The sequence below is a fragment of the Mustela nigripes genome, chromosome 16 (assembly GCF_022355385.1).
Source record: "Mustela nigripes isolate SB6536 chromosome 16, MUSNIG.SB6536, whole genome shotgun sequence".
Lineage (NCBI taxonomy): Eukaryota > Metazoa > Chordata > Mammalia > Carnivora > Mustelidae > Mustela > Mustela nigripes.
This window is the reverse complement of record NC_081572.1, coordinates 40,602,575-40,629,454: the sequence shown is the minus strand read 5'-3', so window position 1 is coordinate 40,629,454 and position 26,880 is coordinate 40,602,575. Positions and strand designations below refer to the sequence as shown.

At 36.1% G+C, this 26,880-nt stretch overlaps 1 protein-coding gene across 7 annotated transcripts in view; it reads left to right on the top strand.

Moving 5' to 3' along the window:
- The window catches only part of NF1 (neurofibromin 1), a 252,360-nt gene that overhangs the window by 117,262 nt on the left and 108,218 nt on the right, over window positions 1-26,880 (top strand). For 5 of the 7 annotated variants that reach the window (XM_059379759.1, XM_059379760.1, XM_059379756.1 and 2 more), the window contains 13 exons: window positions 1,649-2,089; window positions 2,479-2,618; window positions 2,854-2,976; window positions 3,417-3,500; window positions 4,126-4,242; window positions 4,831-5,012; window positions 5,131-5,342; window positions 6,167-6,328; window positions 6,463-6,566; window positions 10,810-10,945; window positions 21,112-21,174; window positions 25,627-25,785; window positions 26,380-26,477. In XM_059379759.1, coding sequence (XP_059235742.1) covers window positions 1,649-2,089; window positions 2,479-2,618; window positions 2,854-2,976; window positions 3,417-3,500; window positions 4,126-4,242; window positions 4,831-5,012; window positions 5,131-5,342; window positions 6,167-6,328; window positions 6,463-6,566; window positions 10,810-10,945; window positions 21,112-21,174; window positions 25,627-25,785; window positions 26,380-26,477 — 2,021 coding nt within the window. The remainder of the gene's footprint in view (window positions 1-1,648; window positions 2,090-2,478; window positions 2,619-2,853; window positions 2,977-3,416; window positions 3,501-4,125; window positions 4,243-4,830; window positions 5,013-5,130; window positions 5,343-6,166; window positions 6,329-6,462; window positions 6,567-10,809; window positions 10,946-21,111; window positions 21,175-25,626; window positions 25,786-26,379; window positions 26,478-26,880) is intronic. The other 2 variants (XM_059379758.1, XM_059379757.1) reach the window with 1 other exon arrangement.

The window sequence follows — 26,880 nt, the reverse complement described above, 5'->3', positions numbered from 1 at the left end:
TTATTTAATGTAGTATTTAATAAAGATGCAGAAAAACTTACTTATATAGCTGAGCCTTGGCTGCTATGGCATTATCCCATAATGCCTTTTTAAAATAATGCTTTAATTAACATTGATGCCAAGTACAGTGTTTGTTCAGTGTGAACACTTGGCTCAGGAGTTGAAACTTGATTAAAGAGATGTCTAAGTGGTACTAGATCCAAATTCTTAACAAGTAAAGGAAAGAAGTCCCAGCTATACTGATTACAGTGTTTTAGCACTGGGGCAGCTCACATGCAGTCAATATACCCAGTACTCAGTTGCCCTTCTGCTGCTAAAAATATTGAGAATCACTTGGCACTGTTTAATAATCTCAGTATGTAAATTTGGTCCAAACATATGCTCTACCACACTGGAGCTTATAAGCCAGCCTGCAAGTTCTTTTGCAGGGGACATTTCTGTGCCCGATACCGATGGCTCCTTGTTGCACAAGTCTTTGAAGGTGTGAAGTCGATCGTTACCTGACTTCATCAACCAGCCTCACAAAGTAGGTGACACCGAATACTGAAATGCAAGATCTAGGCCTTCTTTGTCAAAGTGGAGTGTTGTATCCAGTGGTTCTTTCACTGTGCTCTGCTGTAAGTCACCACGTTGCAGGCTGCGTTCTGTCCTTACTTTTGTTCAGAGAACCTGCGTAAATACGCATAATTTCAATCTTGAAAAGGTTAATGTGCAGTACAACAGGAGGGAGAGTAGCCGTATTCTGATATTAGCTACAACTGTAATAAATGCATGTGCCATAAGAAATATTGGTTTCAGGAGTTCTGTGTTCAAAGCGATCCTTCATGAGAGAAAGGCTCCCCCCACCCCAAAACATACGTAAGGAAGCAAATACAGTGATACTTCTACATCATTTATATTACAGAACACCCCTAATATGTTGCTTTCTTGGGCCGATATGTCCTCAGTAATAGGCTGAATATTAGCTTGTAAGCGATGTATGAGGAGAATTGAATTTGAAAAATCTGCCACACATAGCAAGAGTTTTTCTTTCTCATCTGTGCTCTGTAAACTAACAGGATCAGAATTCTTTGAAGAGTCCTTCTCAGTCAGATCATTGCAGGGTTTGATTTTTTTCTATTTCTTGTCTTTCTGCACTTCCTTCATTACAGCCTCTTTCTGTTCACTGGTTCTTTTGCTTGATTATTCTCCTCTTGCCGCACAGAATCTGTGTGAATAATAGAACAGTATTTGCAAAGCTGGTCCCAGAGCTCTTGAACTTGGGCCATCACTAATAAGTGTACACACTACTTGGTTGAAAATTTCCAAATGCTTATAATTCCTTGAAGCAGCTTAGACATTGCCTCTTTGTCCAGGAATTGATCTAAGCAAATAATTGGAGTGTGTGGTCGTTTCTGAGCTGCAGTCCATAACCACCTTGTGTGCCTGACATTGTGTGTGTGTCCATCACTACCTCCGTTCTGTAAGGCTCGTCTGGCCTTGGGCAGTAAGATAACCTTGAGGTGACTAGAAATGGTGAAGACTTGGGTCTTTTACATGTAAAAAATGTTCTTTGTCATGGAAGAAATGTTGGATAAAAAGTAATTTTGTCAAGTCTCTCAACTAATTGAAGTTGAATTCATGCTTTCCATAAAAATTTTGTGTTTAGGCTGCTGAAAGCCTTCACAAGACCATTGTTAAGAGGCGAATGTCTCACGTGAGTGGAGGAGGTTCCATAGATTTGTCAGACACGGACTCCCTACAGGAATGGATCAACATGACTGGCTTCCTTTGTGCCCTTGGGGGAGTGTGCCTGCAGCAGAGAAGCAATTCTGGCCTGGCAACCTATAGCCCACCCATGGGCCCAGTCAGTGAACGCAAGGGTTCCATGATTTCAGTGATGTCTTCAGAGGGAAATGCTGATACACCTGTCAGCAAATTTATGGATCGACTCTTATCCTTAATGGTGTGTAACCATGAGAAAGTGGGACTTCAGATACGGACCAATGTTAAGGATCTGGTGGGTCTTGAATTGAATCCTGCTCTTTATCCAATGCTGTTTAACAAACTGAAGAATACCATCAGCAAGTTTTTTGACTCCCAAGGACAGGTAAGGTGTTCTCTGCTTTATTTTCCCCCCTTTCCTGTGAATAGAGTGACTGGTTTGATAATGAAGCCTTTATCTTTTTTATTATCTAATTCGATACTGGCATGAACATTACTCACAGTGTTTTAAAAACAGGCAAAAAATTGCAGAAAAAAGAATCATCTAATGTAGGGATCAGTTTTGGTTTTTGGGAACTCAAGTGTGTAGGTGTGCCAGGGCTTATGAATGTTTTGGGTGTGGGTATGAGCGTTCCATTATGTCTGTGTGCCTATTTGAATACATGCCTGTGGGTGCATTTCTGTGTGTGTATGACATCTAGGTCAGGGCAGTTTCATCTCTCTGTGGTGTGTCTTCTGTGCCTTGATGCCAAATGTATTTTGTTCTTTATATAGGTTTTATTGACTGATACCAATACTCAATTTGTAGAGCAAACCATAGCTATAATGAAGAACTTACTAGATAACCATACTGAAGGCAGCTCGGAACATCTGGGGCAAGCTAGCATTGAAACAATGATGTTAAATCTGGTCAGGTAAGGATTCTACTGCAATGTAGCAGAAACACATCGCTATTGATAGTTATTAGGGAATAAGTTGCCATTCTTTATTGCACCCAAATTGGACATAAATGTACTCATATAAAATAAAAATACTGCAGTTTTTGTAGTTATGCTTAATCATTTTACTTAGAGATTAAAGCATTTAGAAAACCTTCTCTTTTGTTTATATCTGATATTTCTTCCCCCGAATGTTTCTGTGTCTAAATAGATATGTTCGTGTGCTTGGGAATATGGTCCATGCAATTCAAATAAAAACGAAACTGTGTCAGTTAGTGGAGGTAATGATGGCAAGGAGAGATGACCTCTCGTTTTGTCAAGAGATGAAATTTAGGTGAGTTCTCAAAAGAGCAAAGTGGGGTCTTGTAAATTCTAGAGTAAATGAAGTACACAAAAATAGTAGTCACTCGATTATCATGGGAAAGGGGAGGATGGAAAAACAGCATTTTATGTTTTTATTTTTTTCTTCCTGTATTTTCAAGTTTCCCAAAGCTTCATGCCCATGCCTAAATTATACTTGAGCTAAGGATTTGATTCTGTTTCCAGTCTGATACCCTGGCTAAGGGTACCAGTATCCGTGGAACCAGTATTAGTTGCCTGTTAGTGCCCTTCTGACTGTTAGGGCTGAAGTAGCGGTATCTCTTTTATGAAGCTGTCATATCACCTGAGTGATTTGGCAAAGTATTCGCACTATTAAAAAAATTTGTATGACTGAAGGTGTATGTGTGACTTAAAAAAATTGTTGCTGTTTTCCTTTTCCCTGCCATTCCGTAGGAATAAAATGGTAGAATACCTGACAGACTGGGTTATGGGAACATCAAACCAAGCAGCAGATGATGATGTAAAATGTCTTACAAGGTAAAAACAACAGCAAATGCGAAAGAGAGAATGACTTTTAATTATTAGCAGGTCTGTTTGGGGGTGTTGATACTTCATAGCTATTATAGTACATGTTTTTTGGATATCACGCTTTTGCATTTGAATTATGCATACTAATCTTTACCTCCTATTTTTAACTGAAAGACTTTCAGTAAAGTCAATTTACTTGGAAAGTTAGTGTTGTCTATTTAGGAAGATTAGTCTGGTTGTTCGAGAATAAAATGTATAACGCCTTAGATTGTTTTTATTTTATAATTTGATAAAGGTAATATTTAAGAAACTTGATTGGTTCAAGTCTTTCTGAAAAGTAATTCCCTGCATTTGCTCTAATGGTAAATACTTATTGCCACATATCAGAAAATAATCATTCACATATATCTCTTTCATGGGGCTTGGTTTTATGAAAGTTATTATCACCTTCTCCCTCCCTTGAATGGTTTTTGCATTCTGGGTATGTTATCTCAAATTATTTAGGTTATCTTTATAAATAGTTAAATAGATTGTTCTGAATTCCTGAAGTTCTCTTAGGAAGGTGTTATTTGACAGAAAGGTGAAGTGGAAGAACCTGCAAGATTTATGTGGTCCCTAAATTTTCTTTCTTCAGAGACTTGGACCAGGCGAGCATGGAAGCAGTAGTTTCACTCCTGGCTGGTCTTCCGCTGCAGCCGGAGGAAGGAGATGGTGTGGAATTGATGGAAGCCAAATCGCAGTTATTTCTTAAGTAAATTTCAGTCCCCAAAAAGCCAAAGCAAAAATACAAAGCCCACACACAACAAAACAAAATCTAACCAAAGTGGCAGATGATTATATTTAGAAAATGGACCTCATTATTTTGGTATTATGGCCATCAGCAGCTGCCTATAAAATACAGGCACACATGAAGTAATATTCCCTATGATAGGACTGGGTTAACAAAACAACTGTGTTTTGTGTTTTTAAAGAAATAATCCAAGCAGTGAATTATTTGCAATAAAACCCAGATCACTTCATTAAGTCATTTTAAAATAACATCCTCTAAACTATTTGGACCACTTGTTTTATACGGTAAACACTAAAAGTGATGCATTGACCAGGAAAGATTGCATCTGTTTTGTGCCCATGTTATGAAATATGTACTGGCTTTGTCAGGATAAAATCATATTAAGCACAGCACACTTCATAATGAGTCACACTGGATGATTACCCCAGGACTAGAGAGAAACAGATACCCAAGACCACTCACGGGATACACATATCATGATTCCAGAATATCTGATTAGTCTTGTGAAGTGGCCTTCACTGTGTAAGAGTCAGTCTTTTTATTTCTCAGGTATTTCACATTGTTCATGAACCTTTTGAATGACTGCAGTGAAGTTGAAGATGAAAATGCACAAACAGGTGGCAGGAAACGTGGCATGTCTCGGAGGCTGGCATCACTGAGGCACTGTACAGTCCTTGCGATGTCAAACTTACTCAATGCTAATGTGGACAGTGGCCTCATGCACTCCATAGGTGAGATAAAATGAAGGCTTCGTGTAGAAACTGAAAACCTAGACAACTGGCATGTAAGACAAGCAAAATTACTTCAGCAGGCCATGTTAGTAAATTTGCATCTATTTGTCCATATCAGGTTTAGGTTACCACAAAGATCTTCAGACAAGAGCTACATTTATGGAAGTTCTGACAAAAATCCTCCAGCAAGGCACAGAATTTGACACCCTTGCAGAAACGGTGCTGGCTGACCGGTTTGAGAGGCTAGTAGAGTTGGTCACGATGATGGGAGACCAAGGAGAGCTCCCGATAGCCATGGCGCTGGCCAATGTGGTTCCATGTTCTCAGTGGGTGAGTTTGTTAAGGGAGTATAGAACCAGGACCTGCCACATAGCAGATGCTTCTGAATTTATTCATTCCAGGAATGCTTACTGCATGAATTGCTAAAACTTTAGAGCTGAAAGAAACTTCAGATATTATTTGAGTGGTTTTCAGCTGTTGAGAAAGTAGCTGGAGCCTCAGTAATAATCTTACCTGAACTATGAGGATCTTTCCTGCAAATCCTGTAGTCTTTCCATTTTTGTTGTTTCTCTGCTGAGCCCACTGTGTACTGAATTTCCCTGACCAGATGAGCAGAGAATTGAGGTCCTGTGGTCACCAAAGTCTTAACTCCTGCTTGTTGATTTCCTAAGAAAATGATCTGGGCATATCAAACTAAACTCTTTGCCATTGTGTTCTATTTCTACTCTCTTTGATTTTGTCATAATTCGAACTGAATCCTGGATTTTTTTTTTCTTCTCCTGGTGAAGCCTAGGCCTCTTTTACTTTTAACCAGTTAATCCTCAGAATTAACAGCTGCTGAGGTGCATGGCGGCCCATTCAGAAGAGTGTGTAACTCTTGATCCTCAGGGTTGTGAGTTTGAGACCCACACTGGTTGTAGAGATTGCTTAAGGAAATAAATTGATTTAAAAAAAAAGAATTAACAGCTGCTGTAGGCATGAAGAAATAGTCATCTATCATAGACAAATGTACACAGATAAATACTAGGGGAAAAATTGATTAGTCACCATTGAACTGGGTTTAGTAGGTGGTTGACAGCTTTGAATTTACCTTTCAGTCTCCTGCTGAAGAAAAAAAAATTATTCACACCAATGCAATTTTGTTTTGTTCTCAGGATGAACTAGCTCGAGTTCTAGTGACTCTATTTGATTCTCGGCATTTACTCTACCAACTGCTCTGGAACATGTTTTCTAAGGAAGTAGAATTGGCAGATTCCATGCAGACTCTTTTCCGAGGAAACAGCTTAGCCAGTAAAATAATGACCTTCTGTTTCAAGGTTTGTATCCATTTATCTTTTTTTTGTGCCAAGGTATGGCAAATTGATTATGTGCAGAACGTACAGAACAGAATGTCTTTAATGCAAGACATTTGGAGAAGGCATAATAAATTCCTACTTTTATATTTCTTTAGGTATATGGTGCTACCTACCTACAAAAACTCCTGGATCCGTTATTACGAATTGTGATCACATCCTCTGATTGGCAGCATGTTAGCTTTGAAGTGGATCCTACCAGGTGTGTCATCCTCCCATCTATAACTTGACTCCACTTTTCTATTACCGTACATGAGAACAGGCCTTCACAGTTTCTCCCCTTGATTCTTAAAATTAGCCTTTAATTATAAAAATTACATACAAATACATTTTTCTTAAAAAATTTACAGGTATCTTTGATAACCTCTGGAGATACAGCTCTGTTACTAGTTTAGTCTGTTCTTTGCCCTTTTTCAGTGCATTTGCATATACATATACATAAATCTAGTCGTAGAGACTATACATACAATTGGAGTGATAAAAATGGAAACCTTGTATACATGGTTTTGCAACTTTTATTATTTAAATCAGTTTAATTAACATATAGTATATTATTAGATTCAGAGGTAGAATTTAATGATTCATCAGTTGTATACAACATTCAATGCTCATTACATCACGTACCCTCTTTTATACCATCAGCCAGTTTCTCCATCTCTCCCCCACCTGCCCTCCAGCAGCCCTCAGTTTATTTCCTGTAGTTAAGAATCTCTTATGATTTGCCTCCCTCTCTGTTTTCACCTTATTTTACTTCTCCTTCCCTTCCCCTATGTTCATCTGTTTTGTTTCTTAAATTCTGCATGAGTGAAATCATATGGTATTTGTCTTTCTCTGACTGACTTATTTTGGTTAGCATAGTACTGCAGCTCTAGCCATATTGCTGCAGATGGCAAGATTTCATTCTTTTTGACAGCTGAGTAATATTCGTGTGTGTGTGTGTGTGTGTGTGTGTGTGTGTGTGTTTGTGCACACCACATCTTCTGTATCCACTCATCTGTCATTGACATCTGGCCTCTTTACCTATTTTGGCAGTTGAGGACTTTGCTGCTGTAAACATTGGGGTACCTGTGCCCCTTCAAACCACGATGTTTGTAGCCTTTGAACAAATACCTGGTTTTGCAACTTAATTTTAACTTAGCTCTATATTGTAGATCTTTCTGTGTCAGTATAGAAAGATTACTCATTCTTTTTACCTGCTATGTAATATTTCATAGTTCGGCTGTATCATTATCTTTTTAGTCAGTACTGAGTTGATCTTATTGACTTTGTTTTTAAAATCAGGTTTTAAAAATAACCGAAGTATAATTGATACACAATGTTATATTAGTTTCAGGTATACAGTATTTTGGTTTCACAATTGTGTATATTATTTAGTGGTCTCTGTGATAAGTGCAGTCACCATCTGTCACCTTGTAACGTTGTTATAACATCAACTATATCCCCTATGCTGTACTTTTCAATTTCATCTCTGTGACTTACTTATTTTATGATTGGAAGTTTGTACCACTTAATCCCCTTCACCTATATCACACATCCCATTAGCCCCCTCTCCTCTGGCAACCACCAATTTGAAAAGTGGTTTTTTTTGTTTGTTCATTTATTTTGTTTTTTAAGATTTATTTATTTGAGAGAGAGAGCAAGCGCACGACCAGGAGGGGAAACGGGGAAGGAGAGGGAATCTGACACAGACTTTGTGGGCTGAGCACGAGCCTGACACTGGGCCCAATCTCATGACCCTGAGATCACAACCTGAGCCAAAACCAAGAGTCAGTTCTTAACCGACTGCATCACCCTGGTGCTCCTGTTTTGTTTTTTGGATTCCACGTATAAGTGAAGTCCCACAGTATTTGCCTTTCTCTGACTTATCTCACTTAGCATAATAACTTCTTGGTCCATCCATGTTGTTGCAAATGGCAAGATTTCATTCTTTTTTAATGGCTGAGTAATATTCCTGCATGTGTGTGTGTGTGTGTGTGTGTGTAACACATCTTCTTAATCTGTTCATCTCTCGATGGGCACTTCAGTGACTTCTGTTGAGTTGGCTGTTATAAACAGTGCAGCAGTAAACATAGGGGTGTGTGCATCTTTTCAATTAGTGTTTTCATTTTCTTTGGGTAAATACAAAGTAATGGAGTTGAGTTACTGTGTCATAAGGTGTTTCTACTTGTAATTATTTTTTAAGATTTTATTTAGTTATTTGACAGACAGCAAGAGAGGGAACATAAGTAGGGGGAGTGGGAGAGGGAGAAGCAGGCTTCCTGCTCAGCAGAGAGCCCAAGGCAGAGCTCAGTCCCAGGACCTTAAGGTCATGACCTGAGCTAAGGGCAGACTCTTAACCAGCTAAGCCACCCAGGCACTCCTCCCTCCTTCCCCCCAACTCCCTTCCATTTTATTTGGGTATTTTGGTACTGAGTTGTGTGAGTTTCTTATATATTTTGGATATTAATTCTTTACCAGTTGTATCATTTGCAGATATCTTCTCCCATTTAGTATTGTTATTTCAGTATTGCTATTTCATTTTATTGATGGTTTCCTTGCTGTGCAAAAGCTTTTTATTTGGTGTTGTCCCGATAATTTATTTTTACTTTTGTTTCCCTTGCCTGCGGAGACATATCCATAAATACGTTGTTAAGGCCGATATCCAAGAGATCACTGCCTTTGTTTTCTTTTAGGACTTTTATGGTTTTAGGTTTCATATTTAGGTATTTAAGCTATTTGGAGTTTGTTTTTACATATGCTATAAGAAAGTGCTCTAGTTTCATTCTCTTGCACATAGCTGTCCAGTTTCTGAATAATATTTATTCAGAAGACAGTCTTTTCTTCATTGTGTATTCTTGCTACTTTGTTACAGATTAATTGACAGTACAGGCATAGGTTTATTTCTGGGCTCTTTTTTCTGTTCCATTGATCTATGCAACTGTTATTGTGCCAGTATCATACTGTTTTGATTCTGTAGTTCTGTAGCATCTGGGATTGTGATGATACCTCTAGCCTTTTCTTTTCTCTCGAGATTGCTTTGTCTCTTTGAAGTCCTTTGTGGTTCTAGTGCTCACTTCAGCAGCACATATACTGAAGTCCTTTGTGGTTCTGTACAAATTTTAGATTTATTCCAGTTTGGTAAAAAAAAACACTCGATATTTTGACAGGAATTGCCTTGAATCTGTAGATTGCTTTGGGTAGTATACACATTTTAATCCATGAGCATGGTGTGTCTTTCTTTAGTTTGTGTTGTCCTCAGTTTCTTTCTTCAGTGTCTTAAAATTTTAAGAAAGACCTTATAGAGGTATTTCACCACTTTGGTTAAGTATTTTCATGGGTATTTTATTCTTTTTGGTATAATTGTAAATGGTGATCCCATTGACTTTTGCTGTAACTCACCCATTATTGCCCAACATTTTTTTTTTTTTTCATTTTTCAGGTCATTTGTTATAGGCATTTTTATGAAACCTGAATTTTTTTGTTGCTCCCTTTCTTAGAACATCTGTTGTTCCCTGTTGACTACAAGATAAAGTACAGAGTTTTCAAACTATAATTCGTTATTACCTGTCTTTCTTTCATGTGTTCTTTGTACATTAGGTCCAATAAAATATGCACATATTGTATATTTTTAAAGTGGGTTGACAGATGGTTCATTGGGGTTGGAGATGCCTAATAAATAATATTCCTCTTCCCTGCACTAGTTCAAAACTAAGTGTGGAAGGAGGAGGGCTAGGAGGGAAGCTCTCAGGAATCAGCTGTCACCTTTCTTTCTTCCTCCTCTCTTTCTTTCTTAAGATTTTATTTTTTTGAGATAGTGAGAGAAAACATGAGCTGGGGCTGGAGGGGTGTGGGGAGTTGGAAGAGTAGAGGGAAAGAGAGAGAGGAAAAAAACAGGCTCTCCACTGAGCAGGGAGCCCAACTTGGGGCTCGATACCAGGATTCTGGGATCATGACCTGAGCTGAGGGTAGATGCTTAACCATCTAAGCACCCCAGGTGCCCCTCACCTTTATTTCTGATAACAGTTTTTAGAGTATGTGGTTTTTGATCCTGTGGACAAATAGACTTGCTAATACATCACCTTGAATTAGACTCATCTACCCCATCTCTTGCACAGCCAGATAACTACAGACTTGCCTCACAGAGAAGCTTTTTACCAAAGAAGTGGAGAGCAAACCGGAATACATTTTTTTGCAGGCAGACATACCCAGAGTGGAGAAGATGGCACTAAGCTGAGTATATACTAAATTTGTGAGAATATAAGGGAGTAAGAATTATACACAGTTCTCAGTATTGCCCTTTTACAGTTTTTTTTTGTTTTTTTGTTTTTTTTTAGTTCAAATCAAGATCCCAGCAAAGTTCAGCATTGCATTTGGCTGAAAGTCTCTTTTAAAGAGTACTTTTATTTATTTATTGTAGATGGATTTTACCTTCTCTCTCTCTCTTTTTTTTTTTTTTTTTTTTGTAGGTTAGAACAGTCAGAGAGCCTTGAGGAAAATCAACGGAACCTTCTTCAGATGACTGAAAAGTTCTTCCATGCCATCATCAGTTCCTCCTCAGAATTCCCCCCTCAGCTTCGAAGTGTGTGCCATTGTCTGTACCAGGTATGCTCAGTGCATAAGTGCTTACGGCTAGAGAGTACCGTTATTAATCTAAATTCGAAGTAAAAAGAATGCTTTACTAAAGAGGAATTTAGCGGCTGAAGGTGGGTGGTTGAAAATACTGAGTCGATGTGGATGACTAATACATTAAGAATTGTCAGAATTGGCTTTGAAAAAACTAAATATTGCTTAGGAGACAGTTTGGAGTATTTTAAGAGGGTACTAAAAATAATTTTCCTTGCATTGGGAGCAAGTTTAAAATGCACAGAATCTGTTGGTTTTAATAGACATGGTTGAAATGAGCTATATCATGGAATTTTTTGGTTATCCTTTGTCTGAATTACTCACAGGGTTTTTCACATGTGAGTCAGGTCTACTTCTTGCTTTTTATATGGTTGAGGTGTTTGATCTATAATTTTGATGTCTTCTTAAAGGTATAATGTGTTCTTGTCAGGTTTTCCTAGACAAACTAATCTGTTTATTTTATACTTATAAAATACATTGCATCATCATTCAGATTAAACTATTACACTCTATAGCACTAGCACTGCAAGTAATGCTTCTGAGTTCAGATGTCCACAGTCATCCCCTACATATTGAGGATATTAGGTGTTTGTTCTTTTTATGGCTTTCTCTGTGTTTCTGAATTGCATATGTAGTTTCAGGGACGATTTAATCATTCCAGGGGAGATTAGTGCAGATCTATATTAACCTGTTTAAATTGTGATTCTGGAAGAAACATTAGTGGTCTGGAGTTTGGGATGGGTGGGTACAGGGGAAAGAATTTATGCATTTACCAAATCCCTTGCCTTTGTGTCTTTTTCTTTGCAGAGTCATCCCCAGCCCTTTGTTTTTTAGCACAGGGCTTCAGTTGCTTAGAGACATTAGCAAGATCAGTGAAAATCACCATTTTAAAAAGCTGTTTCAGGCCGCTCTGTGTGAATTATTCCCTCATTGCTATTTATAAAGATGTTTCTGCTGTATCTATTAAAAACAAAACAAAAACAAGCTCACAACCAGAAAACAGTTAACAAAATGGCAATAGTAAGCCCTTTCCCGTCAATAATTACTTTAAGCATAAGTGGATTACATTTTCCCAATTGAATGACATAGAGTGGCTGAATGGATTAAAAAAACAAGATCCAACAATATGCTGCCTACAAGAGATTCTTATTTGCCCTAAAGACACACATAGACTGAGAGTGAGGGATGGAAAAAGTCATTTCAAGCAAATGGTAACCCAAAAACAAAACAAAACAAAAAGTCAGGGGTGGCTATACTCATTTCAGACCAAATAGATTTCAAACTAAAAACAGTAAAAAGAGACAAAGAAGGTCATTATGTAATGATAAAAAGGGGTTAATACATCCAGAAGATATAATAGTTTATAAGTATTTATGTGCCCCACATTGGAGCACCTAAATATAAAGCAAAAACTAACAGACCTAAAAGAAATGAATAGTAATATATTTAATACAATTAAATCCCCAGTTGGCTGGAGATTTAACATCCCACTCTCAACAGTGGATAGATCATCCAGATAAAGAATAAGGAAACAGCAGATTTGAACAACATTTATGGGCCAAATGGACCTAACAGACATATATCAAATATTCTAACAACAGCGGAATATACATTCTTTTCAAGCATACATGGAACACTTTCTAGGATAGACCATATGTTAGGCCACACAACAAGTCTTAGCAGATTCAAGATTGAAGTTATACCAAGTATCTTCTCTGACCACAGTGTCATGAAGCTAGAATTCAGTTACATGACAAAAACTGGAAAATAGGTAAACGCATGGAAATTAAATACTACACTGAACAATTAATGGATCAAGGAAGAAGTTAAAGGAGGAATAAAAAAGTTTCTTGAGATAAGTAAAAATGGGAACATAATATACCAGAACATGTGGGATGCAGAAAAAAAGCAGTCAAAGAGGGACGTTCATCCCAGTAAACCCCTCTGTTAAGAATCAGGAAAGATCCCTTAAATAAGCAACTTCACTCTCTGCCTTAAGGAATTAGAGAAAGCACAAACTGAGTTCAAAGTGAGCAGAAGAAAGGAAATAATAAAGATAAGATCAGAAATAAATAGAAATAACTACAGAACAACAGTAGAAAAGAATAACCAAACTAAGAGTTGGTTCTTTGAAAAGATAACATTGACAAACCTTCAGCTAGACTAACCAAGGAAAAGAGAGGAAGGACTGAAATTAATAAAATCAGAAATGAAAAAGGAGATACCACAACTGATACCAAAGAAATTGGTATGACTATAAGAGGCTGTTGTGAAAAACTATATGTCAACAAACTGGACAGCCTAGAAGAAATGGAAAAATTCTTAGAAACCTACAACTCACCAAGATTGAGGAAGAAGTAGAAACTCTGAATAGACCAATTACTATAAAATTCTCCCAACAAAGAAAAGCCCAGGACCATCTGGTTTCACTGGTGATTTTACGAAACATTTACAGAAGAACGAACACCAATGCTTTTCACACTCTTAAAAAAAGCTGAAGAGGAGTGAACACTTTAAATTTATTTTATGAAGCCAGCATTATCCTGATACCCAAACCAGAAAAGGACACTGCTGGAAAAGAAAACTACAGTCCATTGATATCATTGATGAGTATAGCTACAGAAATTCTCAATAAATTACTAACAAACTGAATTCAGCAATATATTAAAATGATGATACAGTGGTCAAGTGGGATTTATCCTTGGGTGCAAAGGTGGTTGGATATATGCAATTCAATTAATGTGATACATCACATTAATACAATGAAAGAAAAGAGTCATCCAGTCATCTCAATAAATGCAGAAAAATTTAACATCCATTCATGATAAAAACTCTTACTAAGTTAGGCATAGAAGGAATATATGTCAACATAATAAAGGCCATAAATGACAACCACACAACTAATGTACTCAGTGGTGAAAGGTTGAAAGCGTTCCCTCAAGTTCAGGAACAAAACAAGGGTGTCTACTCTTAATTGCTCCTATTCAGCATAATACTGAAAGTGCTACCTACAGCAATCAGGTAAGAAAAATAAAAAGTATCAGAATTGGAAAGGAAAAAGTAAAATTGTCTCTATTTGCAGATGACATAATTTTGTATATAGGAAACTCCAATGACAGCCAAAACACAGAGCTAATCAGTGAACTTAGTAAAGTTACAGTATACATAATTACATACAAAAACCAGTAGTATTTCTATATGCTAACAATGAAATTTATTTAAAAAGAAGATCCCATTTACAATAGCATCAAAACAATAGGAATAAATGTAAGGAGGTGAAAGATCTCTGTGCTGGGAACTATGACATTGATGAAAAAAAATTGAAGATACAGATAAATGGGAAAGGTATCCTCTGTTCATGGATTGGAAGGATTAATTGTTTAAATATGAATGCTACCAAAAGCCATCTATCGATTCAGAGTAATCGCTATCAAGTCTCCAATGGCATTTTTGACAGAAATAGAAAAAAATACTCCTAAAATTTGTATGGCACCACAAAAGACCCCACATAGCCAAAGCAGTCCTGAGCAAGAAGAAAGAAAGAGGCAGTACACTTCTGATTTAAAGCTATAGTCATCAGAACAGTATGTATTGGCATAAAAAGAGACAATTGGCCAGTGGAACAGAATCAAGAGCCCAGAAATAAAGCCAAGCATATATAGTTCAACTAATATTGAGCCAAGAATACTCAATGGGACTGGGATCACTCAGTACTCATACGGAAAAGAATGAAACTAGAGCCATCTTACATCCTCACACAGATTAACTCAAAATGGGTTAAAGATTTAAATGTAAGACTTGGAACTGAAACCATGAAACTACTAGAAGAAAACAAAGGGATAAAGCTTCTTGTCATGAGCCTTGGTAATGATTTTTTGGAGGTGACACCTACAGCACAACAAACTCAAAAATAAACCAGTGGGGCTACATTAAACTAGAAAGCTTCGGCACAGCAAGCACACCATTAACACAGTGAAAAGACAACCTATGGAGTGGGGAAGTGTTCAATACCAAAAAAACCGCCCACAAAAACCCACCTCAATTTAAAAAGTGGACACTTGCCAATAGACCTTTTTCTGAAGAATTTAGATAAAAGGCCAAGAGATAGGTGGAAAGATGCTCAGCATCACTAGTCATTAGGGAAATGCAACTTAGAAACCACAGTGAGGTAGCACCTCAAACCTGAATTAGAATGGCCACCATCCAAAAAACTAGAGATAACAAATGCTGACATGCATAGAGAAAAATGGGAACCCCTGTGCACTTTGTTGCAGTTGTAAGTTGCTATAGCTAATATGGAAAAGAGTATGGAAAAATCCTCAAAAAATTAAAAATAGAACTACCATATCATTCAGCAGTTCCAGTTCTGGGGACATACTGAAATGAAAATAGTAACTCGAAAAGATATTTGCATCCCCGTGTTCATAGCCACATTACTTAGACTAGCCAAGACATGGAAACAACCCAAGTGTCCATCACCAGATGAATGAATCAAAAGAATTGTGGGTGTATGCATAATGGAATATTAATCAGCCATACAAAATTACTTATAATTTGTAATCATGTACATGGCCCTTGAAGGTATCATGCAAAGTGAAAAAAGTCAGAGACATACTGTATGATTTCAATTATATGTGGAATCTTAAAAAGAAAAAAACAAAACTCATGGAAAAAAAGATAAGAGGTGAAGGTTGGAGGCAGAGGAAATTGGAGGAAAGTGGTCAAGTGGATTTTGGAAGTGGCATTGGCTTTGACTTGACATAAAAGGGAATAGCTACTGACTGCCTGGTTACATGACTTAGTAGATTTTATTAGAAATTCTTCGTGTGGTTGTCATCCTAAAGGAAAATTTTTTTTTGTATCATCAGCAAACTTGGAGTCCAATTTGAGACCATGATTCTGAAAAGGTAAAAGGAACAAGGCTTGGCACTTTTTAAGTTCTTAGGAAAATATTTAATGAAGGAATAAAAATTTCCCATCCATTCCACCCAAGTAAACAAGATTTGTGCCAGGTTTTATAGGAAGGGAGGGAGGTAGTGAAAATAAATCAGAAAATGGAGTGAGGTGATCACTTGTGGCTTATTAAACTCTATGTGTTGTGCTTTTGAAAGCACTCCATAATAAAATATACTGTATTATAACAGACCTGAATTATCATAATATTTCACATAAAATTATTCTCTTTAAGAATATTATTTAAATATTGTGTTAGTGGGTTGTTTTGAAGTGTTGGAGAAGTTTATTGTTGGGAGTACTATAGAATAAAAGTGCTATATTTATAAATAAGGTTTAGTTTTTTAATAAGTAAATGATAACAGGGAATTTTACATTTATTAATTAAAAGAAAGAAAAAAAGCTTTTATCTTCAGTTATTCTTTCATTGAGTCTCCTACCAAAAGTAGTTTTTCCCCTTAGTTTGCTTTTTTATTCATCTTTCTTCTTCTGGCTTTCTTTTGCCCTTTTGACTTTGGCAATAACATAATGGTACCTTTGTACTTTTGTGTTCTACTGGGAGGGGTAGTAGTTCATTATTTCCTCGAGTAAATATGGCTCCTGCTTTGGGACTTACTTGGAAAATTTTGAAAGCTAAGTGAGGTTATTGCTAGGTACTAAACTTCTCTGAGTGTTAGTTCCCTTTTCTTGAGCTTATATTTTTTGACTCTTAAGCCTTTTTAGAATCATGCTTTAACCAGGTCTCTTATTTTGTATGTCCCCTTACTTAGTGGACTAGCTTAAGATTATGTATTGATAGCCAACTGTGAACATGTGTTAAATTTATAATTGAGACATTTTCTCAGGTACTTTATTTCTACTTTTCCTCCTCATAGTTTTTGAAGACAGGTTTCCCCTGCTATCCCAAAGTAGCGTTCCTGTGAAATCTTTTATAAGCCAAAATGGCATAAAGGAAAGAAGCAATTACCGTTAATTTATATGGGACATTTTTTAGTATTCCCAGACCTCCAAAACAACCAACCAAATCATGCCAAATAACACAAATTACCTAAAATAACATTAACGTATAGTAAAAACAGGAATAATATGATAAATACACAGTCCGTATAGAGTATAAATAATTTATGTACTGTGTAGTTTCAGCTTTACCAGAATTGGGATGACAGCAAGCACACCAGAGGGCTGACAGGTGGTGATGGTGGTGTTTTAGGCTGGGGTGTTGGAGGTTGGGGTGGTGAGAGGTACAGTAGTATAGAGTATAGGAGGGAGAGGAAGAGTGTCATCTATTAACATCTCATCATTGTCTAAATCCATCAGTGCAAGCAGGTCACTAACGTTTGTACCTTCTTCTGTGTCTGCCTGCCTCGATGTCAAAGGCTGAGGTTCATCGTCTGCTGTGGCTACTGTGGCTGGTGTGGAAAGCTTGAAATACGACAGTATGCTCAACTGCTTAGCCTCTCAGATTTTTCTATGCTACAGTTATTTGTAGGCATTCAAGACATTCTGTAAACCTGCCCCTAAACCTACGTGCCCTTTCAAAATTAAAGCCATACTTTCCTGCAGTCACGGCAGCACTGTCCATCGTCACAAAAATCTCACGTGCTTCACATTCAGTTCCTGAATAAACTTCTGGGCCGTTCACTAGTGTTGAATGTGGATTGGTGTTCTTTGCTCATGCAATGGCATCAGCTCTTCATCTGTCAATTCTTGATCATGGGATGCCATGGGGTCTTCATCAGTTTCCACAAACCAAGCCTCCTTAGCTGAAGTCAGTATTGCTGTATTTTTTTTTTTAAAGATTTTATTTATTTATTTGACAGAGAGAAATCACAAGTAGATGGAGAGGCAGGCAGAGAGAGAGAGAGGGAAGCAGGCTCTCGCTGAGCAGAGAGCCCGATGCGGGACTCGATCCCAGGACTCCGAGACCATGACCTGAGCCGAAGGCAGCGGCTTAACCCACTGAGCCACCCAGGCGCCCCAGTATTGCTGTATTTATTGTTGTTGGTTTGAATCATTTAAAATTGTTTCCTGCTGCAGGAGACCATCCTCTCAGCACCATTTCACATCCAGAACGTGTTAACTTATCAAGAGCACCTTCAAAGTTGGTGATTGCCAGTTTTATATTGTAGTCTTTCCAGATCCCTGGTGTACATGCTTTGGAATTGGCTTCTCTGTCAAATGCACTTACTGTGAGATGCATCACGTTTTGCATATAGGAAGCCTTAATTGTGGTGAGTAGGCCTAGGACCCATGGTTGTATCAAGAACATCATATTTGGTAGGAAGAACACACAGGAATGTTATTGCCATACTCCGTAATGCCAGGTGGATGAGCAGCATGGTTTTCAACAATCAAAAGACACCTATTACCAAGGTTATTTTCTTTACGGTATTTTCAACAAAAGGACTAATGTACTCATGTGCTTCGAAAAAAAATCACTTGGATATTCCAACTGCTTGGATGTGAATGAAACACAAGAAGTAGTCTTATGAGTGCCTTTGAGTGCCCTTAGGTTTTCTGGTGTTATGCTAGTAGAGGCCTAAGTATAGCATCACCAGTGGTGTTAATAGTGGGCATCAAACCTGTCCTTTGCTGCCTTGTGTCCCTTAGTCTGCTTTTTTTCTATTGAAATAAATGTCTTGCTCAGCAATTTTTCCAATCATAAATTGAAGTTAAACACTTGCTTGTATGATTGTTTTTGCTATGATTGTTTTTGCTGGTTCTGGGACTTTTTCAGTAGCTTTAGTATCAGCTGAAGCACTCTCTCTAGTACCCTTAGAGCTATGGAGCTACCCTTACCTCAAAACTGATCAGACCACCCATGTGTACCTTTAAATTATACTTTTACAGCACTTTGGTCATCGTTGTCCAATACTTTGTTTCAGCTTACTAAAAAAAATTAATCTCTCCTGCAGTGTAAGATAACTTAATGGAACACCATGCTTTGCTCACCCATCAATCCACTCAAGCAGTAGACTTTCCATTGCATCCATTTCCAGATGCTGACTAAAAGAGACCACTTTTCTACTGGCAGAACCAGTTAGTAACCTCAGCAACTTTCAAGATTCTTTCTCTCTGAGTTAGCAGTATGAAGGGTGGATGTAGGCAAATTCAGTGTACACATGGTGTCTTTAATGTGCCACATTTGAAATGCTTAATTGCATTCAGCTTTATACCAAGTGTAACACCCTTACAAACTCCTAGGCTTTCCTGATACCCTAGGACACATCTTGCTAACGGATAAAATAAATTGAGATAAAGCACAGATAAATAAAATCCGTTATTTAACGGATAAAATAAATCAAGATAAAGCACGATACTCAGAGGCAAGTTCAAAGCTGTGGCAACTTGAAGCTGAGAGGCTGAGTGTAGCTCCTGGGGAAGGATCTTGGCAGCCACTTGCTGGTTGGGGTGTGTGTTGCCTCTCTAATGGCTTGCTGCAGAATGAGCACTGATTGCAATAGTCGCTTTTTGCTACTTTTCCCTGTAAAAGCAAAAGCCTCTTTGGGTTCCTTTCAGTTAGCAGAAATAGGTACTAAGTTAGGTCTTTTGTGAAAGCGAACTTTTGAAAAGCTGGGGATACCTATGATGAGAAAACAGTTACCAGAATGGATTTCCTCCTAGTTATGGTGAGAGAATTCTGAGAAGGAGCTAAATATTATGATTCGAAGTAAATGCCATATTTTCCTCAGTAAATCTGCTTCTCCAAACCAAAGTAGTTTACACTAATTTTTTAAGTCGGTAAAAGCAAATTATATACCATAATTGAAAAAAGTTGCATGAAACTGCATTTTAGTGATCTGTTTGGTTACCAGTACTTTTGTATATAGTCTAAAGTTTGAACCAAAGACCCTTAAGGAAAGGATGGTGTCGTCTTGTTTTACTGCTATTTCTGATGCCTAGGATGATATCTAGCATGTTGGATGCACAATAACTCCTTGGATGGATGCGTGGGTGGATGGATGGATGAATGGATGGACAAACAAATATCAAAGTAACTTTAAGGTTATGGTGCTGAATGCACTGAATTCCTAGAATAAAATTCCATGAATGGTGGATTTAACTTGGCTTTAAATATACTAAAAACTGTGCTTAGTCTACACCAACCAGGAGTCTTAATTTAAAAGTTAAAAGAACTCTGGCCTAGGGGTGGCTGGGTGGCTCACTCAGTTAAGCATCTGATTCTTGGTCTCAGCTTGGTCTTGATCTCAGGATGGTGAGTTGAAGCCCCATGTTTAAGCTCCATGCTGGGTGTGGAGCCTAATTTAAAAATAATACGCGCGCGTGTGTGTGTGTGTGTGTGTGTAGATATGGTATGATATATGATACGAAAGAACTATTTGGCTTAGAAGGAACTCAGAGCTGTGGTGGTTTTTTGTTTTGTTTCGTTTTGTTTTCCTTTTTGGTGTTTTGATACATTCTGGTAGTCAAATATGTGAAAAATTTTAAGTGGGCTTATAGTTTTACTCTATATTTTCTCTGCAGTTTCTTCACTTTAATATTAATTAATGCTTATTTCTAGTTGAGCTGGTAACATTCTTCTTCCAAATGTTGCAGAACTTTTAACCTCCTCTGATTAGAACTTCTTCAGGAAGTAGCCTGCAAACAGAAAAAATATGTGAAAGCTTAAGAGACTCTTTCTTAAGAGATTTTTGATTCATAATCCCTGAAGTGAATTTAACCATTATATTTAGCCATTTAATGTTTATTTTTTAAATCAGTAGGTCTAAATTAAATGCCAGCTACTGAAAAAAGAACTTTAAGTCAATTGAAGGATACACAGAGAAGTATTTATGAAGAAAAAATTATGTAGACACATAGAAGTGTTTTGAGTGTGTGATCTACTTGCAATGAACATCTTACATGAAATTTATCAAAAGCTAGGAATTAAATGTAGATCTTAAATATCCTCAAATTTACTTGGGGAGAACTTTTCTGTGATTTATAGCCAGAAATAGTAGATATGATTGTCTCAACATTTCTTGCTGTTTATTTAGTGCTTGGCTTAAAAATGTAATAAAAATTAAAATCCAGAAATAAAATTCATCCCTCAAAATCTATTTCAAAATCTATTTTTGTTGATTCCATTTGTGTTACATTTGATCATGTAATTTTATGTACAAGCCAACATTGTTTTTGTTGCTGTATGTAGTTGGTGCTGTGACTTGTTTGTGCTCATCTCTGTTCTGTAGGCAACTTGCCACTCCCTACTGAATAAAGCTACAGTAAAAGAAAAAAAGGAAAACAAAAAATCAGTAAGTTTGGAGAACTTTTTATTAGCTGTTTCTTTCAAAGCAAAACAAAAATCTTTTGCTGTTTGTTGAGAACATCTTCACTTCAGCCTATTTGACCTTCACTGTAAAATCATTCTACTAATTCTGGCACAAAATAGCTTTCATTTCAATTAACCCTGGAATTAAGTTACATCAAAACATTCTCTGTGTTCCTTTGGTTTGATTTATCCCAAAGGCATTTTGGGGGCATTTGTTGCATTGGATATCCCTGGTCTAATTTTATTATTGTTATGTTTAAAAATTATAAATGAATGCAAAAGAAACTTAATTTCAAGGCCTTAGGAAATGCTGACTCTCTTCATTCTTGCTTCTTGTTGCAGGTAATGTGAGTGGTTTCTTTTCCTAGAGGTGAAAGTTTTTCTTCATTGTTAGAAGTATATGGAGGGCGAAAAAAAAGTTTATGGAGGGAGTGTGTCACTTTGTAAATCTTACCTAAAGATTTCAATTTTTTACTCCTTTTATTTTTATCTAAACAATCTCAGGCAGAATCTTGATATTTGTGCTTAGATTATAAAAATCCTAATGGTAAACCTTTACCTTAAGAGAAAGTCATTATTAAACAATTGGGATTGAGAATATAGTACTTTTGAAATAAAGGAAAACTCGGTGATTCCATTATTTGTAGAGAAACACCTCATTTTGCTAACATGGTAAGAATATGCTGCCTGTTTCTATGAACCTGCTCTAATTAAGGGAAGAAAATTACAGTAATCATTATTTTTTCTTCCCCATGAGTAGAATTTGGTCCTAATATGCATTTATTTTGAATTTGCCATTATCACTATGACTTACCAGGCTGAGTATTAATCTTTGTTTGTATAATCCTAATGATTTTAGAGAAAGATGTAAAAAAAAAAATCCTTTAGGAGTCATGTAAGTAGTTTACATACAAAGGTAAAATTTAAAATATACATTTGGTTTCATCTTTCATTCTTTGTCTAAAGCTTGACACATAATAAATTCCTGTTTCAAATTCAGAACTAAATTAAAATTTAGACACCTACGCTTTTAATGTGCATTTGAGATTTCGAGTATGTTAATTAAGTTTGGTCAGCTGTGAGCAAATGCATTGGATTAGATGGCTGTCTTGCTTAAAAACATTTCTTTCTAATGCTTCTAATTCTCAGCGTATGTGGGTTTAACATATATACACCATCACTGTTGGAATTTACTATTTCTAACACTCTTGTTCAGTGTTTTACTAATGGCATTGTGTAGTATATCACATAAATTAAAATTCCAGCTCTCTGTATTTCTCTAAGAGCATGTTTTCTAGCCTCCTAACACTGCATTTTTTAAAATTAAGATTTTGTCTAAAATTATTCTTTGAAATGTTATTTTCTACTAGTGTTATTTTCAGATTTGTTTTTTTGTTTCTGGGTAATGCTGAGTTTTGAAATATATTTCTCAGCACAGGTGTTATGAGATCCTCATGGAAACAAAGGGAAACTAATTGGTAATATGAGGTATTTTAGAACGTATTCCAAAGTATGGAGACAATATAGTCATCATAAATTTAAAATATTGGTTTATGCAGTTGTTGGGTTAAGAATCTAATGATCTTTAAAAAGCAAGCTCTTTGGGGGGGGTGTATGTGTAATGGATTGGAATATGTAAAATAGAGAAGGTCCTGGCTCCTGGTTTATTAGCTGTGTAGTTATATTATAGATAATTCCATTTATTCTACTCAAACATATAATGTATAATTAGATCTCCTTTGAGAAGTTTACTGTCTACCTCATTCAGGTAATCAAGCATGTGTGGGTAGTGATCCTCTTGCTGTTGTAAAGTTTATGACTATTTATTTGTACCATGTTGTTCAGATTTTACTAAGGGAAGTAACGAGAACATTTTTCTGATAACTGGTTTTAGCATACAGACTAGCCCAACTTTGACCATTTATGTGGAATGTGTTTGGGATCTAAATTAGATTTTTCTAGATTAAAAATAAAAAAACCCAACTTGAGTATGTATACTATGAAGTAAAATTACATTGATGTTCATTAATGGTGATATAAAAAGAACTATTTTTATAAATTGTCTCATGAAACTTGTTATACAGCATTTTTATTGATTCTGTGTGTTTCTGAGGTATGGGTCCTTTGAGTTTTGACAAGAATTAATTTTGAAGATGTGGAGGATAGTAGAGATGTAGTACTTTTCAGAAGTTTGACAATATTCTCCCTTTGGGAAATAATTATCGCAGATTTTCATTAAATTCTGAGGTTGAATAGTATTAAGTATAAATCAGGTATAAATGTGAGTTACACATTAAAATTTTTTTGTTCTAGACAAAACTAATAAGTAGCATCTTTAAAAAATGTGCTGGTTTTTATGAGGTACTTTCACAGCAGATTAGTATTTTATAAATGGTTCTTGGAAACCAAATGATGTCTTTTAATTTTTTAAAAGCTGTTTTAGAATTTTAGTGGATTAAACTGAATATATGCTTATTCTTTTAAAACAACCTATTTGAAATTAAATATAAAGCAGTTTTTAGTCCTCTTCTTGCTAACTCATTCCTTAAAGCTTTAAAATTCTGTAGGCTTGTTGATTAGTTTCTTCTGTTTCAGGATTAAAATTTGGGAGTTCTAAAAAAACCACTCAGTAGCAATGGTGGTTCCTGAACATTCTGAAATTGTATGAAAAATTTTGTCTGCATAAATGTATATATTCATTTTTCTCTTCCTACATCCCAAAAGGTTAAATACCGTACCAGAGTGGTAAAAACACTGGAATTTTCTTCTTAATTTTATTTCTAAAACTGTATTTCAGCCAAAAATAATTCTCAAACAATATTTGGGTTTTCAAGCTATTCTAGTAAGGCTGCTATATTTAGCCATCTGCACCAGCTTCCTCTTGAATGTAAGGTTGTCCTTCATGCAGTAGCACTCTGAGGACTTTAAGACGAAAGCTTCCCAAGCTGCATAGTATAAATGAAGGTGAGAATATATTAGTACAACTATTGTCTGTTATCACCTCTTACAAGGATATTCTTCGGCTTAAAAAATCATTCTCTGGAATCTTACATTTATGAATTCTCTGTCGGATATGGTAGAAGATTATTTAGAGATCTTGGGTAGTGGAAAAGAAAGAAGACATTAAAAATATACACCACATGAAACACTAAAAGGCATAGAAAGAAATGAAATAATCCTTATTCTTCCCAGAGTTAATTGGGAGTCAGTGACAAGAGGTATTACTTTATTAAGGCATCATAAAGTAAACTAGAGTTATATGAGATTCTGCACATAAATCCCATTTTCTCATTTTCCCCCAATATCCTCTGAAATGTGAGTTTGTCCCTAGAATCTTTGAATATTGCATGGAGTGCTGTGGCTTTGCTGCCATAGCCACCACTGGTTTAAGCAGCAGTTAGCTACACTAAGCAAGAGCATTTGCAGATTAATATGTTACAAAAGTGTTCTTGAAAAATAAATACACGTTCTTGGAAAAAAAAATGTGAGTTTTAGAATAATCTGATTTTATATGTTAACTTAAAACAGGAGTCACTGAAAAGAGATGGATGCTGAGCTGGTGGCCTAACACTTTCCCCAGTCTAATGTGCCTGTTACTTTACCTTCAAGATAGAATGTTTTATAAAAAGAAAGAGAAAAGAAATAATTTTAAATATTCGACTCATGTTTTTCAATGTGGGCAACTTCTTCTTGTTTCCTTAACTTTTTTTTATTTGACAGAATTATACCCTGAGGTACACAAAAGGGCCCTTTTTTCTGCTGGTGGGATCCTTTTTTCTTTTAGGTCCCCAAGAATTCCTGTTCCTCCATGATTTAAATAATAGGTCCTTATCTTATAACAAATTCTGAGGAAGAAAATGAACTGGCAGTAATGTTACTTGTAAGTAAGTTTTTTCTCTTGATAGGAATCTAAATAACTTTAGTGTGTGGCAAGCATTTTACTCAAGATACTCAGTTGTACCAGGTATACAACAAAATGTAAGTATTTACTATTAGATATTGGATGTTTGGGGGTATGCTGTTGCAAACTTAGCCTTGTCTTGTAAGAGTTGACCGCTCTCTCATGTCTGTTAATCTTAGTAAAATATGATAATCGTTGTGTGAAAATTTGGTCTGCTTTTGTTACTTATCAAACTTGCAGTATAAACAACGATGACAAATGTAAGATCTTTTTTCAGGTCTCTCCTATGCAACTCATTCATGAGGTTCTTCTTTCTTCTTAGATGTCTTTGTCGTCCTTTAAAAGGATGGAGGGCAAGAATTGGGGATAAACTTTATTTACTGATGTTTTGGGAGTTAAGAAAAAATAGAAATGTGTCGTTTACAAGGGTTGATCTATTCAGTTTTTGTGCGAAAGTTTGACCCTTGAGCTTTTTCTTCCCATTTCCTTTTTAAATTCAAACCATATAGTCAATTTTCAACTCCTTGTTTTTAGGTGGTTAGCCAGCGTTTCCCTCAGAACAGCATCGGTGCAGTGGGAAGTGCCATGTTCCTCAGATTTATCAATCCTGCCATTGTCTCACCATATGAAGCAGGGATTTTAGATAAAAAGCCACCACCTAGAATTGAAAGGGGCTTGAAGTTAATGTCAAAGGTGAAAAATTATTTTGATAATCTATTTAAAATTCCTCTTCCAACTAGATTTTCTGTTTTTCATATTTATTGTACTTACACTTGAATTGAGTTTTAAAATGGCCTGTGGTTCTCACTTATATGCTTTTGTTTTATTTTTATTTGTTAAATTACAAAGGAATTTACTAGACTGATACCTGATGGACCTTATTATCATGGGAAAATAATCTTAGCAAATGTCTTCTGAAGATAGTTTTCTATGTATTCATTCTGGAAATTCTGAAATGGAGGCTGTATGATTTTTTTAAATTAAGAAAGACATTAAAATTGTTAATATGTATAATATTTACATATGTTTACATATATTTACACATATGATTTTATTAAAGATATTTTAATATGTATATATGTTTACATATATTTACATATATATACTTACATATGTATATGTGTAGTAATTATATATGGGAAAGAACAGTAACAACACCTAGTATTTCTAGAATGCGTAATAATTTAATCACCACTAGAAATTGTATCAATTAGTACTTTTTAAAGAATATATGAATGTGTACACTTCATACAATGATCTGATTTATAACCCTGTTCCATTGTTTAGATACTTCAGAGTATTGCCAATCATGTTCTATTCACAAAAGAAGAACATATGCGGCCTTTTAATGATTTTGTGAAAAGCAACTTTGATGCAGCACGGAGGTAGGATTGCTCTATTTGACTCCAGTACTGTCAGTTTCATTTAAGTCTGTTGCCCACCCTGTACCAGGTCTACATGAAGCATTTGTGTAGGTTTTTGCCTCTTTCCTCTCTAGGTCAAGAGCAGAGTTAATCTTTTGTTATATAAGAGACAGTGGCTAAATAAATCCATATTCTTTATAATTTAATAGTGATTTCCATATTTGAAAACCAGCAGGGAGTTTTGACACATCTGTTAAAGGATTTGAGGTTGCTACAATATGGAGGAAAGGAAGAAGAAAAAGATTCCTTCTAGTACAAACTAAAACCAAAATGGTATACATAATGCATAATAGCATATAATGACAGTTTTTTTTTTTTTTATGTTGAGTTTGAGTTGTGTTTATCTGTAAATAGGGATAATACT